Source organism: Mirounga angustirostris, unplaced genomic scaffold, assembly GCF_029215605.1.
Source record: "Mirounga angustirostris isolate CCGP_5_RB_7025 unplaced genomic scaffold, mMirAng1.0.hap1 SCAF_5, whole genome shotgun sequence".
Lineage (NCBI taxonomy): Eukaryota > Metazoa > Chordata > Mammalia > Carnivora > Phocidae > Mirounga > Mirounga angustirostris.
In genome coordinates, this window is record NW_026991713.1 from 89,287,741 (window position 1) to 89,300,556 (window position 12,816).

At 34.8% G+C, this 12,816-nt stretch overlaps 1 protein-coding gene across 6 annotated transcripts in view; it reads left to right on the forward strand.

The window, feature by feature from the left end:
* Positions 1-12,816, forward strand: part of EPS8 (EGFR pathway substrate 8, signaling adaptor) — a 177,930-nt gene that overhangs the window by 118,122 nt on the left and 46,992 nt on the right. For all 6 annotated transcript variants that reach the window (XM_045873804.3, XM_045873803.3, XM_045873807.3 and 3 more), the window contains 3 exons: positions 7,606-7,673; positions 8,659-8,820; positions 10,340-10,489. In XM_045873804.3, coding sequence (XP_045729760.1) covers positions 7,606-7,673; positions 8,659-8,820; positions 10,340-10,489 — 380 coding nt within the window. The remainder of the gene's footprint in view (positions 1-7,605; positions 7,674-8,658; positions 8,821-10,339; positions 10,490-12,816) is intronic.

Sequence of the window (12,816 nt, forward strand, 5' to 3'; positions counted from 1 at the left end):
GAAATGCCTAGCCACTGAAGTTTTTTAGTCAGGGGTATAAAAGGTCTGTTGTCTTGGGTCACTGTCATAGCAGCATTGAGGATGGATATGATGAGTATGAATGGAAATAGGTAAGTCAGACATCTAAATAGTAGCCCTAAGACTTTTGTTAAGACGAAAGAGTCTTACTTTATCTTCTCACAAATACCATAGATCCAAAAATCTGTTTTCAGAGAGCGAAGAAAGGGGTAAGGGATAAAAAGTAGAATTCATTTGCAAATTTTAATGTTTATTTTGTGTTAGGAGCTTCTTCAAAAAATCATAGATCTGAGGATTGAAAATCACCAGGCTATAAGCAGTAAATTTCTGTTTTCCCCTTTTTACATGTAGAACAAGCTGAGGCTCCTTTCTAAGATGAGATGATTTGTCCAAGTCGCATAACTTTAAAAATCTTGATTGTAAGAAAATGTGACAATTTTGCATAGTGTGACAACAATGAACAGTGTATTGGTAAAACAGAGGATATAAAGAGAAGGGAAAGAAAAGGGCAAATCCAAGAGGCATTTATAAAGAAGAAGGAAAACTTGGCAAATGTATTTGGTTTAGAAACAAGCAGATTTTAAGTTCCTTGAAGTTGCAGGTAATGTTTCATTCCTTTTTGTATCTGATCCTCCCCACTTCCCTCCCAAAAGGGGCTCTCAGTCAATGCCCATGGAATGAATGGTGTGAATGACAGGGAGGAAATATGTTCAGATTTTGAACGAACCTTTGCAATAAGCAAGTTGTAGCTGAAGTTCCAATTGTAGTTAGTTAACATTGAGTGTTTAGCCTCCCAGTCTCAAGTTCTAACTTTTTTTTTTTTTTTTTGGCTAGGGAATTGATAAAGGAGAGGTTTTTAATGTAGTTTATCACAATGTATGCATTTTCTTTAAAATTTCTCCTTTCACAATGATTAAACCAGTTGAATAAATCTTTCAAGAATTAGTTTCTTTCCTGGATGGTACATGAACATCTTTGGTATGTGAAGATACTAGTTGGTGCACTGGAACATGAGTTCTATGGTAATGACCGTTGTTTTTTATACACTGGCCACAGGTTAGATACTGCCTCTAGAGTTTCATGCAGCTTGTCTTTTCATGAGAATGCTCTTCAGGTCTGACACCATAATGTTCCTCCCACATTGCTTCTGTAACTCAGTAACTTCAGTCTCAGAGAGGCAACATGGGTTCTGAGGGCCAAGCAATTTGGGGCTGAATCATGGCCCTTCTACCAAAGGGCTGCCGTTTTGGGCAAATGATTTTACTTGTTGGCCCCAGTTTCCTCATCTACAAAATAGAAATGATGATAGTATTGTGGTAAGTTTATATGAGAAAATAGAAGTAATGCGTCTGTCATGGTATTGAGGAGCATAGGAAAATCACTTTCTGTCCTCGGTCCTCAGATTAATCAAGGCCCTTAATATTTTGATGTTACCTCCAAATGATGTTATATGTGTAACCGCAGTGATACTTGGACAGGGTCAAGGAGTAATCTTCATCATATTTTTTAAGCTTATATTCCAGATATTACCGGAAATATTTTTTTTGTACTGTGAACTATACAATTATGATGATACATTTGCTTCTTTTGGATATGTGTTAATTTATTCAAAGAAAGCAGTTAAAATATACTGCAGTTTATTAATAACCCTGTTTTGTCATTTTTTCATTATGATAAAAGAAATTTCAAAGCCTGTTTTGTCATTTCTTCATTATGATACAAGAAATTTCAAAGCCAGCATGTGAGAGGCTTTATATCAGCAAAGTCCCTGATAACATAAATAAAGAGAAAATAAATATTAATTTCATTTTCCTCCACATACCTCATGACAGTAACATTTCATTTGGCTACTGTTACCGAGGAGTTGAAAGTTTTGTATTTTTCTCTAGCTAGGCTGCTTGTCAAAGTCTCTAAGCACTAAAATTTAGTATCATTTTTAAGGAAGTACTTGTAAACTATATTAAACATTCCCTTCCATCAGGGTGTGGTGCCTGTAATCTCCTGTTGATGACTCAGAGGGTCATCAGTGGGCGCGCGCCTGTGTGCTGTGATGTGCTCAGAGGCTGTAGTCTTTACCTTTACACCAAATCATTCAAAATCTTTTCCCTTTTGAATATTTGTGGCTACTTTTTCTGTGTGGCTGTGTCCCAAGCCTGTTACTTTTGCCTGTTGTTAACGTGCCTTCTTCTAGCATTGCTTCTGATACGTATGGGCTGAAAAACTAGAAAGAAAATCTTTGGTAGAGTAAGTTCTGAGTGGGGAATTGAGAGTCCCATTAAAGTCTGCATATTAAAATGTGCCAATTTCAATGTATAGACCTTGTGACATTGGTCTGCCACTCAGAGGACTTACTTAAGTGTGGGCTTTGCTGTGTTCTAAATAGCTGAACTTCCTAGAAAAGTAACTTCTCTTTATATTCGGTATTACTGAATTTGTAATATAACCATTTATAATAATCAGCTGTTTAAAGTCGTCCTCTATCGAGAAAAACTCGAGTTTCAGGGAATTACCAGTTAGCCTTTTTTTTTTTGGTCATTACCAACATTTATAGTAACTTTGAGATTTGTTTTGTCGGGAGGCCAAATAGTATTGGATAAATGTGATAGACAGGCACTCTCTCAACTCTCAGCCTTAAGTTTGAACTTTTTTGTGAAGCCAGCAAGGAGGAAAATATATTTGTGTCTTTCCTGTTTTTCTTTTTTCTTCTCAAGGAGGGACTGGTAAGAATTGAGTGTAAGTAATCTGTAAACCTTACGATCAGTTTCTATATGATTGACCTCACTATAAACTTTTCTGTATTTTTACCCAGTGCTTAACTTATCTTTCTCATAGCAATATTCCTGAATATAGCACTTTTCTTAATAGATATGTAGCCCACATATATATATATATATTTTTTTTTGTACCTACCTTTCTTCTCTTCCTGTCTCTTTCTATCTTCTGATCTTGGTTGGGAGTTAGTCCCTTTGTGTAACTGTCAGAATTGAAGCCCAGGTGATCTCTTACACATTCAGGTGGCATTCAGAAATGAAAATCCATTTCTCTTTTCTCTATCCTCATCATTTACGGTGTATATTTTACCTGGAGAAAACATTTAAATCCTCTTTTTAAAGAACAGTTGTTTTTTTTTTTTAATTCTTAAGAAGTCAGTGGCCCATGATTATATATTATCAGGAAGTCAGGCAGTGTTAGAGTCGAGGTTCAGCTTCATAGAGTGTGCTAGTGCTTTGTGACTCAGAAAGACAGTTTGGCAGTGTTCCCACCTTACCTGAAAATTTTAAAGCTTCTTTTCTCCTCATGGGATAAGCTGTCTTAACAATTTGTTGAACAGGCCAGTGAAATTAATTCTTAAATAATGTAGTTATGTAAAAAATGACCTTGTTTGTTTTTACAAACAGTATCTTGGTTTTGGTACTGATTTGTCAAACTGATTGTGGCGGCCTAGATAATGAGAGGCTGTACTTATTACTTGGTGCTCCTCACTGATTCCCATTAAGCACCTCACCTCTGTGGAAATTATACACTAAAATAGTGGGAAAGGAATTCTCCTTTACTGTGCTTGAAAGTGTAAAGTGTAATAGGAGCTGTAGCCCAATGTTTTATTTAGAGAGAGAAATAAATACTCAGCAACTGCTTTTATGTTACTTCTTTTTCTTTTTAATTGCCAAATCCTTACTTTGAAGCTATGCTTTATTTTCAGAGAAAGAGAAAATAAAATTATCTGAATATTAGCTCTTTTTTTTTTTTTAACGATTTGTTCATTTATTTTAGAGAGAGACAGAGCATGGGGGTGGAGGGGCAGAGGGAGAGAGAGAGTCCTCAAGCCGACTCCCTGCTAAGCGCAGAGCCTGACGTGGGTGTCTATCTCACGACCCCCGAGATCATGACCTAAGCCAAAATTAAGAGTCAGCCGCTTAACCAACTGAGCCACTCAGGCACCCCTGAATATTAGCTTTTACAAATCTTGCTGTATATGCATAAACAGCAATATCAACAAAAGGGAATTATGTTTAAATACTGAGACCTGAATATTGTTATAGTTGCCATTTTACTAATAGAAGTAAATGAAACCTACATTTTAAAAAAGATTTTACTTTTGAGAGAGAGAAAGAGAGAGAGAGTGGGGGAATGGGGGGAGAGGGAGAAAGAGAATCTCAAGCAGACTCCACACTGAATGCAGAGCCCAGTGCGGGGCTTCATCTCACCACCCTGAGATCATGACCTGAGCTGAAATCAAGAGTCAGACGCTTAACTGACTGAGCCACCCAGGCACCCCAAAACCTACATTTTTAAAAAATTAAGACTTGTAGTTTTAGGTTCATAGAAAAATTGAGGGGAAGCTGCAGAGATTTCCCATATACCACCTGTATGTATAGCCCTCCATTATCAACAGCCCGCACGGAGTGGTACATTTGTTACAATTGATGAACCTACACTGATATAGCATAGTCACTCAAAGTCTTACGTAACCTGAATTTAATGTCCCCAATCTAGAAGTGAATTACCACGTTTTGCCAGCAGCATATCAATCCAATAATGCGAAAATAATCTGTAAAGGATTTTCATCATTGGTTACTGAATTCACCTAATTCCATTTCTTTGGGTTTATGTATTCTGGTCTGTGGTATAAAAGCGAGTAGGAAAAACAGTAAAACCAAAACCAGTGGTACTGCAATCAAGTAAAGTTTGTTCCTGCCTCTAATCAATGCAGATTGCGAGAGATAAGGAGATAGAAACTGAGGCTTTTTATCTGCAGTTGAGTAGCCCATAGTACGAGAAACCCAAAACTCTGCTGCCAGATTTATTCAGTTATTATTTAATACACCATTTGTCCATGATTTACGCTCTTAATTCGGAAAGAAAAAATTTCAGCTTAGAGAAGTAACATGTAGTCAATGAGTTGGCGTTTGTACAGATTTTGGTTTTCAGTCCTGGCTGCACAATGGGATTGCCATTTATAAATCCCAGGGCCCAAACTGCATCCCACATCAGTCACATTGGAATCTCTAGCAGGTGGGACCCAGGCACTGTTTTTCCAAGTTCATTTTAGTGTGTGGCCAAGTCTGAAAACCGTTGTTAAAGTGGGGAACGTCACTGGAGGTTTTACCTTGAGTATCATTGAGACTTCATTTAGATTTCTCGTACTTTTTTAAACTTTTGGTGAGATTTTCAGCTTAAAAGCATAATTACTATTTACAACTGTACTTGAGAGTACATATGATTCTCATAAAAAAGAAATGTGCCATAATTGCCTCTCAGGAAACGTCTTTCAAAATTTTCCTATTAAAATGTTAATATTAACCTTTATTTATTCATTGACTTAAATCACTAGAACTACTAGTTTATTTATAAATCCATTTTATGGCATTTATATATTGTTAGGATCTTTAAAAGGTAATTTCTTGTAACAGCGTCTTATATATTATGTAGTATTGGAGAGAAAGCAGTTTAAGAATTTCTAAAATGGATTCTTCATTTGGAATATTAGAAATAACACCTTCTAGGCAGTCAGTGATCAGTTAATGTCATGTTTTTTTACAAATACTATCAAATAGGCAGTGTTTTTCTATTGTACTTATAAAATATGTTTCTATGAGATTAAGAAACTGTATTTGAAAATGTGGGAGAACACATTCATACTACTTCATAATGAGAATCTTTAATTACAAAACATACAGTTGAGCTTCAGTTGTGTTTACTGATCACTTATCTGAAAGGCTTGGTGAAGCATTTGAATGTCCTGGGGTTGCCATATCACAATTGGATACCATGGCAACCACTGCCATTTCTTTTGCTGTCTCGGTCAGACCACAGGAAACAGAACCACCTTCATGTCCTGAGTCTGCCATAGAGAGTTGTGCTAGAAAGTGATAAACCAGTGATTCTGAATAGTGATTATTTCTCAAAGTGCTTTTTGTCAGATATGTTCCTCAGTTATATATTGCATTTCAGTGGTTCTCCTGAGAACAGTTATCCATTTGTTACTATCTCACGTTGATTAATTCTCAGCTAATAATCAGAAAAAATCATTGTTTATTTTTTTAATATGTAGAATACAGTCATGTAAGTGAAGATTATGCTTTGTTATATTGGAATAGAAAAATTTAAGGTGAAACCAGATCTTTCTTTTTGATCACATTATTTTGGTAGGAACAGATGGATCATACTTCTTCAGGTCATCATCCAAACAAAAAAAGAAAGGTAGAAGATACTGAATTTCATAGTGTGTCTTTTTCTATTAAGTAACTTAATGCTGCAAAAGCAAAAATAGAATATACCGGAATAATATCAGGCTGATGTAATATAAGGGATATGGATATTTTTCATCTAAGGTTTAAGGTAAATACAAAAGATAATTACTTTTGTATGTATTGTGAAACACTGATTTATCAGTTTTCAAATATTCTGCTAACATTCCGAATCTATACATGTACTTTATATTTTTGTACTTGCTTTGCTTTCATGCTCAGCAGAACTTTTCAGCTTCTGAAGTTGTAGGAAGACCTAAAAGTTTCTATATTAACTGAAAAAAACATGTTTATTGTTGAAAAGCTGTTAGATATTAGGAAAGCTGAGGAGTGTGTGTGTGTCTGTGTGGGTCTGAATATTAGTACTGTAGGAGTCTTGAGGTTTGATCTTATTTAACCCTTTTGTTTTACAAGAAGAGTGCTGAGGTCCAGAGCTAAGCGTCTTGCCTTAATTTAGCATTCTACTTAGTGACAGAACCAAAGCTAGAAACAATAATCTTCTGGTTCTTACTTAGGGTTCTTTTTCATCAGAGCATTCTGCTTTAGAAAGAATAGGGCAACTCTGAATTTACAAATAAGCAAGTTACTTGATTAGAAAGAAACAAGTACAAAATACTGCCTCTGCATATTTTATATTTTGGTTTTGCAGCATTTTACAAAAGAAAATAAATGTCTATTTTTGCTTTTTTCAATAGTGTGGTGCAGTAACTTTCTACTTAACTCTCATATTTTCTAACAGGTGATATCTGCAATTCTGAGTATCACATTTGTTTGTTCGGTAGCTGTGTGGAAACTGTTAAAGTTTAATGGCTATCGGTATGATTAAATCATGTTTTGAATCTCCTCTGGCACTCTTCCAGAGTTTGGATGTTGTGAAAGGAGATGTTCCTTGTAGTGGCCATTATCTTGATAATGTAGTCTAACTCCTATAATACAGTATCTGTGACAGTATTTTGCAATTGTGTTTTGTTCTCAGTACATTAAGAGATGAAAGGTACAAGCCAGTTTTTATCTTTTTACCAAAGAGTAAGTATCTGATTAATAAAACCCTTAGACCAAATAACTCTTTTTCTTACAACATTAATAATCTAGATTTTACCTTTGGGATTCTGAAAATTTGTATTGGGTCAAATTGTTCTTGCACATCATTTAAGCTTTCTATTGGCTTTTTCATTTAATGTGAATAATGCGTGTTTTCAGATATACCACACAATGGTGACTTGTCAGCTACTGTATTTATATGTGAGATAGACTAGTTTTAGAGATGGCCACAAGACGCTGATACATGAACTTCAGCCTGTTAGTGGGTAAATAATGATTTCTTCAACTTCTCTTTCAGAACAAAGGAAGAATTATGCTCGGGACAGTGTCAGCAGTGTGTCCGATATATCCCAATATCGTGTTGAAGTAAGATGTTTTGGTGTTTGCTAAAATTTAGAATGAACCTTGAGGGACATAAAAATTTGGTGGTAAAATCAGAATTGCGTTTTATTTTATTCTTATGTACTCTGAATTGCGTTGACCTTTTTCTTTCAGATTTTTGTAAAACTGAGATGTAAAATAATGAAGTGTCTTGTTCATCTGGGGTCTATTTTCATAGAGAATAAATTAACCACTCATTTGTCATTGTCAGTCTTATTTTGGCTAAAACCAGGACAGAGGCTTCTATTTTATATTATGGAATCTTTTTTGAAATTACACCTTTGATGGTTTCACTGAGTGGTTTAGTTTTAGTTTTACCTAAAGTCGTGACTAGTCCTATTTAAACAACGGTTTTCTTGTTTAGTTTTTCCTGTGTTGTTATTTTTTAAGATATATTTGCTCTTGATTGGAATTTACATAGGTGACTATCGCTTATAGTAGAACATGTTTAAGCAGGGAGTAATTTTTAAATTGCTCTTATTTTCCATTTTCTACCCATAGCAGGCATGCTTCATGAGATTTGAAGTTTTGTTTCAGTACCGTGCAGTTTGACGGTTGCTACCGTGGTAGCCGACTACTGCTCTCGTTTATCAGTTTCTGTGGTTTTAAGCCGCAGTGGCTCAGCACTTAAGTAACCAACATGGAATGAGATGGGAGGGATCGGTCTTAAGAGAATGTTATTTAAGCTGTTCAGAATTTATGTTCTGTTTATGTAGCTCGACATGGCTCGGTATTAAACAGATTGAGGTATTTTATGACTCAAGGCACCCTTTCCTCAATTCAACAAAAACCTGCTTGACTTTCTTAATCTCAGTAAGAGAGCCACAAAGTTGTAGGATACCTTGTGTTGTTGGCTCCTCTCCGCTCCGGTCGTTGACTTCAGTCAGGTCACCATTGCTTTCTTTTGGAAAACGTGCACTAAGAGAATGTGTGTGTTAATAAATATTTTTTCCTTCTTGTCAATCGTAAGCACTTGACCACCTTTGTTCTGGATCGGAAAGATGCTATGATAACTGTTGATGATGGAATAAGGAAGCTGAAATTGCTCGATGCCAAGGGCAAAGTGTGGACCCAGGATATGATTCTTCAAGTGGACGACAGAGCTGTGAGCCTGATTGATTTAGAATCGAAGGTAAGTCTGTAAAATTTAGACTGTTTACTTCCAAGAAAGTTCCACAGATACTTATGTTGACAAGCAGGTCATACTGTTTAAAAGGGGATGAAAGTTTGACAAAATAAAATATTTTGTCAGTGATTTTAAAGAAGAAATATACTGTTGCATACATATTACGCCCACAAAATCAGTTCCTGAAACTGGAGACAGAGGGATATGTGTTTTGTTTTGTTTTGTTTTTAACCACAAATGATGAGATGGAGGAAGTGAGAAAAAAAATCCAAAGCACTAAAATAAGGCCCCAGTGGAGCCTTATTCTTTATGACATATATTAATTATATACTAGGCAAACCATATCCCAGTAAATGAGTAACCTGGGATGAAGGGGGTTTTTGTGTGTGTGTGTATGTGTGTGTGTGTGCCTATTAACTTTTCAGCACCCCTATGGCAGGCACCTTTATTTTGCACAACCACTGGTAGGTACGAGGCTAGAGCTCTCAACACAGGACTTTTCTGAGCCCCATTATCCAATAAGTATTTGAGTTGCTAAGATAAAGAAAACAACTGTCATAATTGTTTAGAGTATTCTGATAGGACTTGGAGTAAGATCTGCCCTTTCTTTTCTCACATCCATCATATACTGTGAGAGAACATCTTCTCTGATCCTCATGGTTTTAAGTATTATATAGAGAGAAGGGGGTATTATTTAATTTACTTTGCAAAGAAAGAAAATTTGTTATTTCTCTGGTACTCTGAGAAATTGCATTTTATTTTGAAGGACAAGTGCTTCTTGTTTTGCCTTTTCTGGATCTCAGGGAATCAAAAGTTAGAATAAAACTCATGATGTGTGTATGTGCCATCTGTAATCAGAGTTGCTGCTTTTTCCTTTTATTTGTTATTTATCTAATTTATTTTCATTTATTGGGGATATTATATTTTCTTAAAAAAATCAGTTTCTCTCATTAATTCATTATGACCCACTCACTATTTGTATAAAATCATTAGTATAATAATGAGCATTTTAAATATATCTCATTAAATACAGAATTCTAATCGTGAACAGAAAGCTCATTTGTTTAAGAATCCGCCAGTATTTTATTTAGGTGGCTGTTTATAGGTTAGAGAATATTTACTTTTATACTTCCAAACATCTTAATCACTTTGAAAAATGTAATTTTTAGTGAGATCCTTCTGGCCCAGCTGTTTGACATTTTTGACTAGAATGAATATATAGAGCGAGTGAATTTTTTCATCTGAAAGATTCATTGAAATAAAAAAATGTATAAATGATGTATTATTTTTAGCCTAACATTTGTGATCACTGAAGGTAGAAACTAAGAGTATGACTGTTCAGTGTTCAAGTAAAAGAAAATTCTGACACTATATAGCCAGAGGGAAAAAAAATACCATGTAAGATGGTGAATAATTTTGGAAATCACTTTAAAAGCGATTTGTACAGTGTCTAGAGCTCTTTGTTCAATAGATTTTAGACATACGATAAAAATTAAGGCAAATTATATTTTTACTTTGTTTACAGAATGAACTAGAGAATTTTCCTTTAAGCACAGTCCAGCACTGCCAAGCTGTGATGCATTCCTGTAACTATGATTCAATTCTCGCCCTGGTGTGCAAAGAGCCAACTCAAAACAAGCCCGATCTTCATCTTTTCCAGTGTGATGAGATTAAGGTATAAGAATGGTGAATTTTTTCCCCCCTTTAAGTAGATGTTCTGACAGCCATTGGATTATCCACTTCAGTTATATGACCAGTGGATTTTTAGTTTCTTAGGATTTTGTAAGGAAAACAAATACCTTAGTATTTTCCTGAGGGGTTCCAATAAATAAAGAGGAAATAGAGTGGTATTTTAAAAAAGAAAGATGCATTCTATTTATTTAAAAAAAAAACAGGCATAGATAATATATTAAATTCTTCATTGAGTTACTTGGACTTATAATTAAAAATTGATTCTTCCAAAATCATGCTTCATGGACAATAAGTAATCACGCCATCCTATTTTATTCTGCACTAATCACATAACATGGATTATTGCAGTGAAACCCTCAAGACATTTTCAATGATACATATTTAAAGCTCACCATTTAATTATGTGACTTGAATAATTGCTCAAGATATGTAATCCCCAAGTGATAATGTGAAAGTAGTTAAGCATGGTTACCAGTAAAAACATGCTATATCCTGAAGATTGGTATTCAAAGTACACTGTAATTTTCAAATGCTTATCACTTGTGATGCTTTGTTGGACATTAGAAATTATCGTCCACCTTGAATATTTTTAGATCATGAGTTGATTTCTTCAAAAGGGAATTCATTTTGGGTTGAGTTGATTGGTGCTTTGCCAAAGCAGTGACTTATCACTGTGACTGTATATTACAAAATATACAGGTAATTTTTATCTTATAAAGAAATGTTAGGAGATTAGCATGAAGTGTCACTTGATCTTTTCTGTATTTCTTTGACATTAAAATATGATAGCTAAATTAAGATTGACTGTCAACAGTGCATTTCATCATTTTCTTTTTCTTGCTTTATGTATAGATGACTTTGTAAAAATCTTACTTGAAAATAACTGTGGCATTTAGATAATTTGCATAGTGATGTTCATCAAATTTTATGTAGTGCCTTTTGAAAGTCATAAAGGGTATTAAGAATTTTGCAAGGTTAGATTTGTTAAGTATTAAATAAGTATTAAAGTGAATATTTTTCTCTGAAAATATATTGAAATTAAAATATTTTTGAAACAGAGGACTAAACTAAAAGACATTTTAAATCTGGTATTTGCCTCAGTGCTCTAAAACTTAGCCTGAAACTAAGAGTTATTATGCTGAGTAAAGTTTCTGGGTTTAAGTGTTGAGAATAAAGGGCTTGTTTTATCTGATAGGGGATGCTGGTATTGGTGGGTCTGAAACAGATTTACTGAATTACTGTTTTGTCTAAAAGCTCAAATACCACTGTGCAGCTCTTTGTTTTTACTCATTAGTGCTATCTACATGAGACCTTCTTTTTCCTTGACACATTAAAAATATAAACACAATGAAATATGATGTAGTTTCTTTTATATGGGTCATGTTGCAACATCACTTTTGAGTTTTAAAATTTCTTTATTATGGGATTTTACACTACGCTCCTGCCCACCTCTATAGTAAAATTTTTCTTAGAAATATGATAGCCCCCCCCACAAAAGAAGTTCAGGGTTCCTAAGCATCTTCAGTTTTACTTAATATCCCACATAACAGAGAGTCTTTGACATGATGTTTATAATGTCTTCCTGAAACTAAGATAGTCTTACTGAAGTAACACTGAGCTAGGGTGCATTAGCCCTCACATTTAATTAGGAATGTGACCTTGGCCAAACCATCATATGAGTATTCTTCAGTTTCATTAATTATAAAACAGAGAGGACAGATTAGATGATCTTTAAGTTTCCTTTCAGCTCTAAAATTTTATGATTGTCTGTGCTTATGGTAAAAGAATATACAGCATACATATTTGAGAAAAACATACAAAATGACAGAGAACAAGCAGGAACAAAAAATAGGAGGTGAGTACATCCCATCAAGAATCTAATATGCAATAATAATCACTGGTCATAAGTAAACTTTATACCAAACAAAATAAACCTCTTAAGAAGCTGCTAACTTCACACTGTTTCCCAAGAAAACCACATCAAATATTCTTGTTGGAAAAGTATTAGAGAAGTTAATTGTTTGGAGAAAGTTAGCTTTTACCTGAAATGACAGAATAAAGTGGTTATCAAAAAAGGTACAACCTAGTGTTGGGGTTCGTCCCACGATTGTAGTGTATTTGTCCCAAACTGGGAGTATCTGCTGGGACTGAGTGATTTGTTCCAGTAGGTTAATGGGTGCCCACCGGAGCCTGAGGCTGAGAAAGGGGAAGGGCTCTGCTTGACCAGCATGCACTTCTAATTCCTTCATTTCTTTTTAGGTAGAGATTTTCTCCCAGTTACATTTTCCACATATACTTACATTTCCAGCA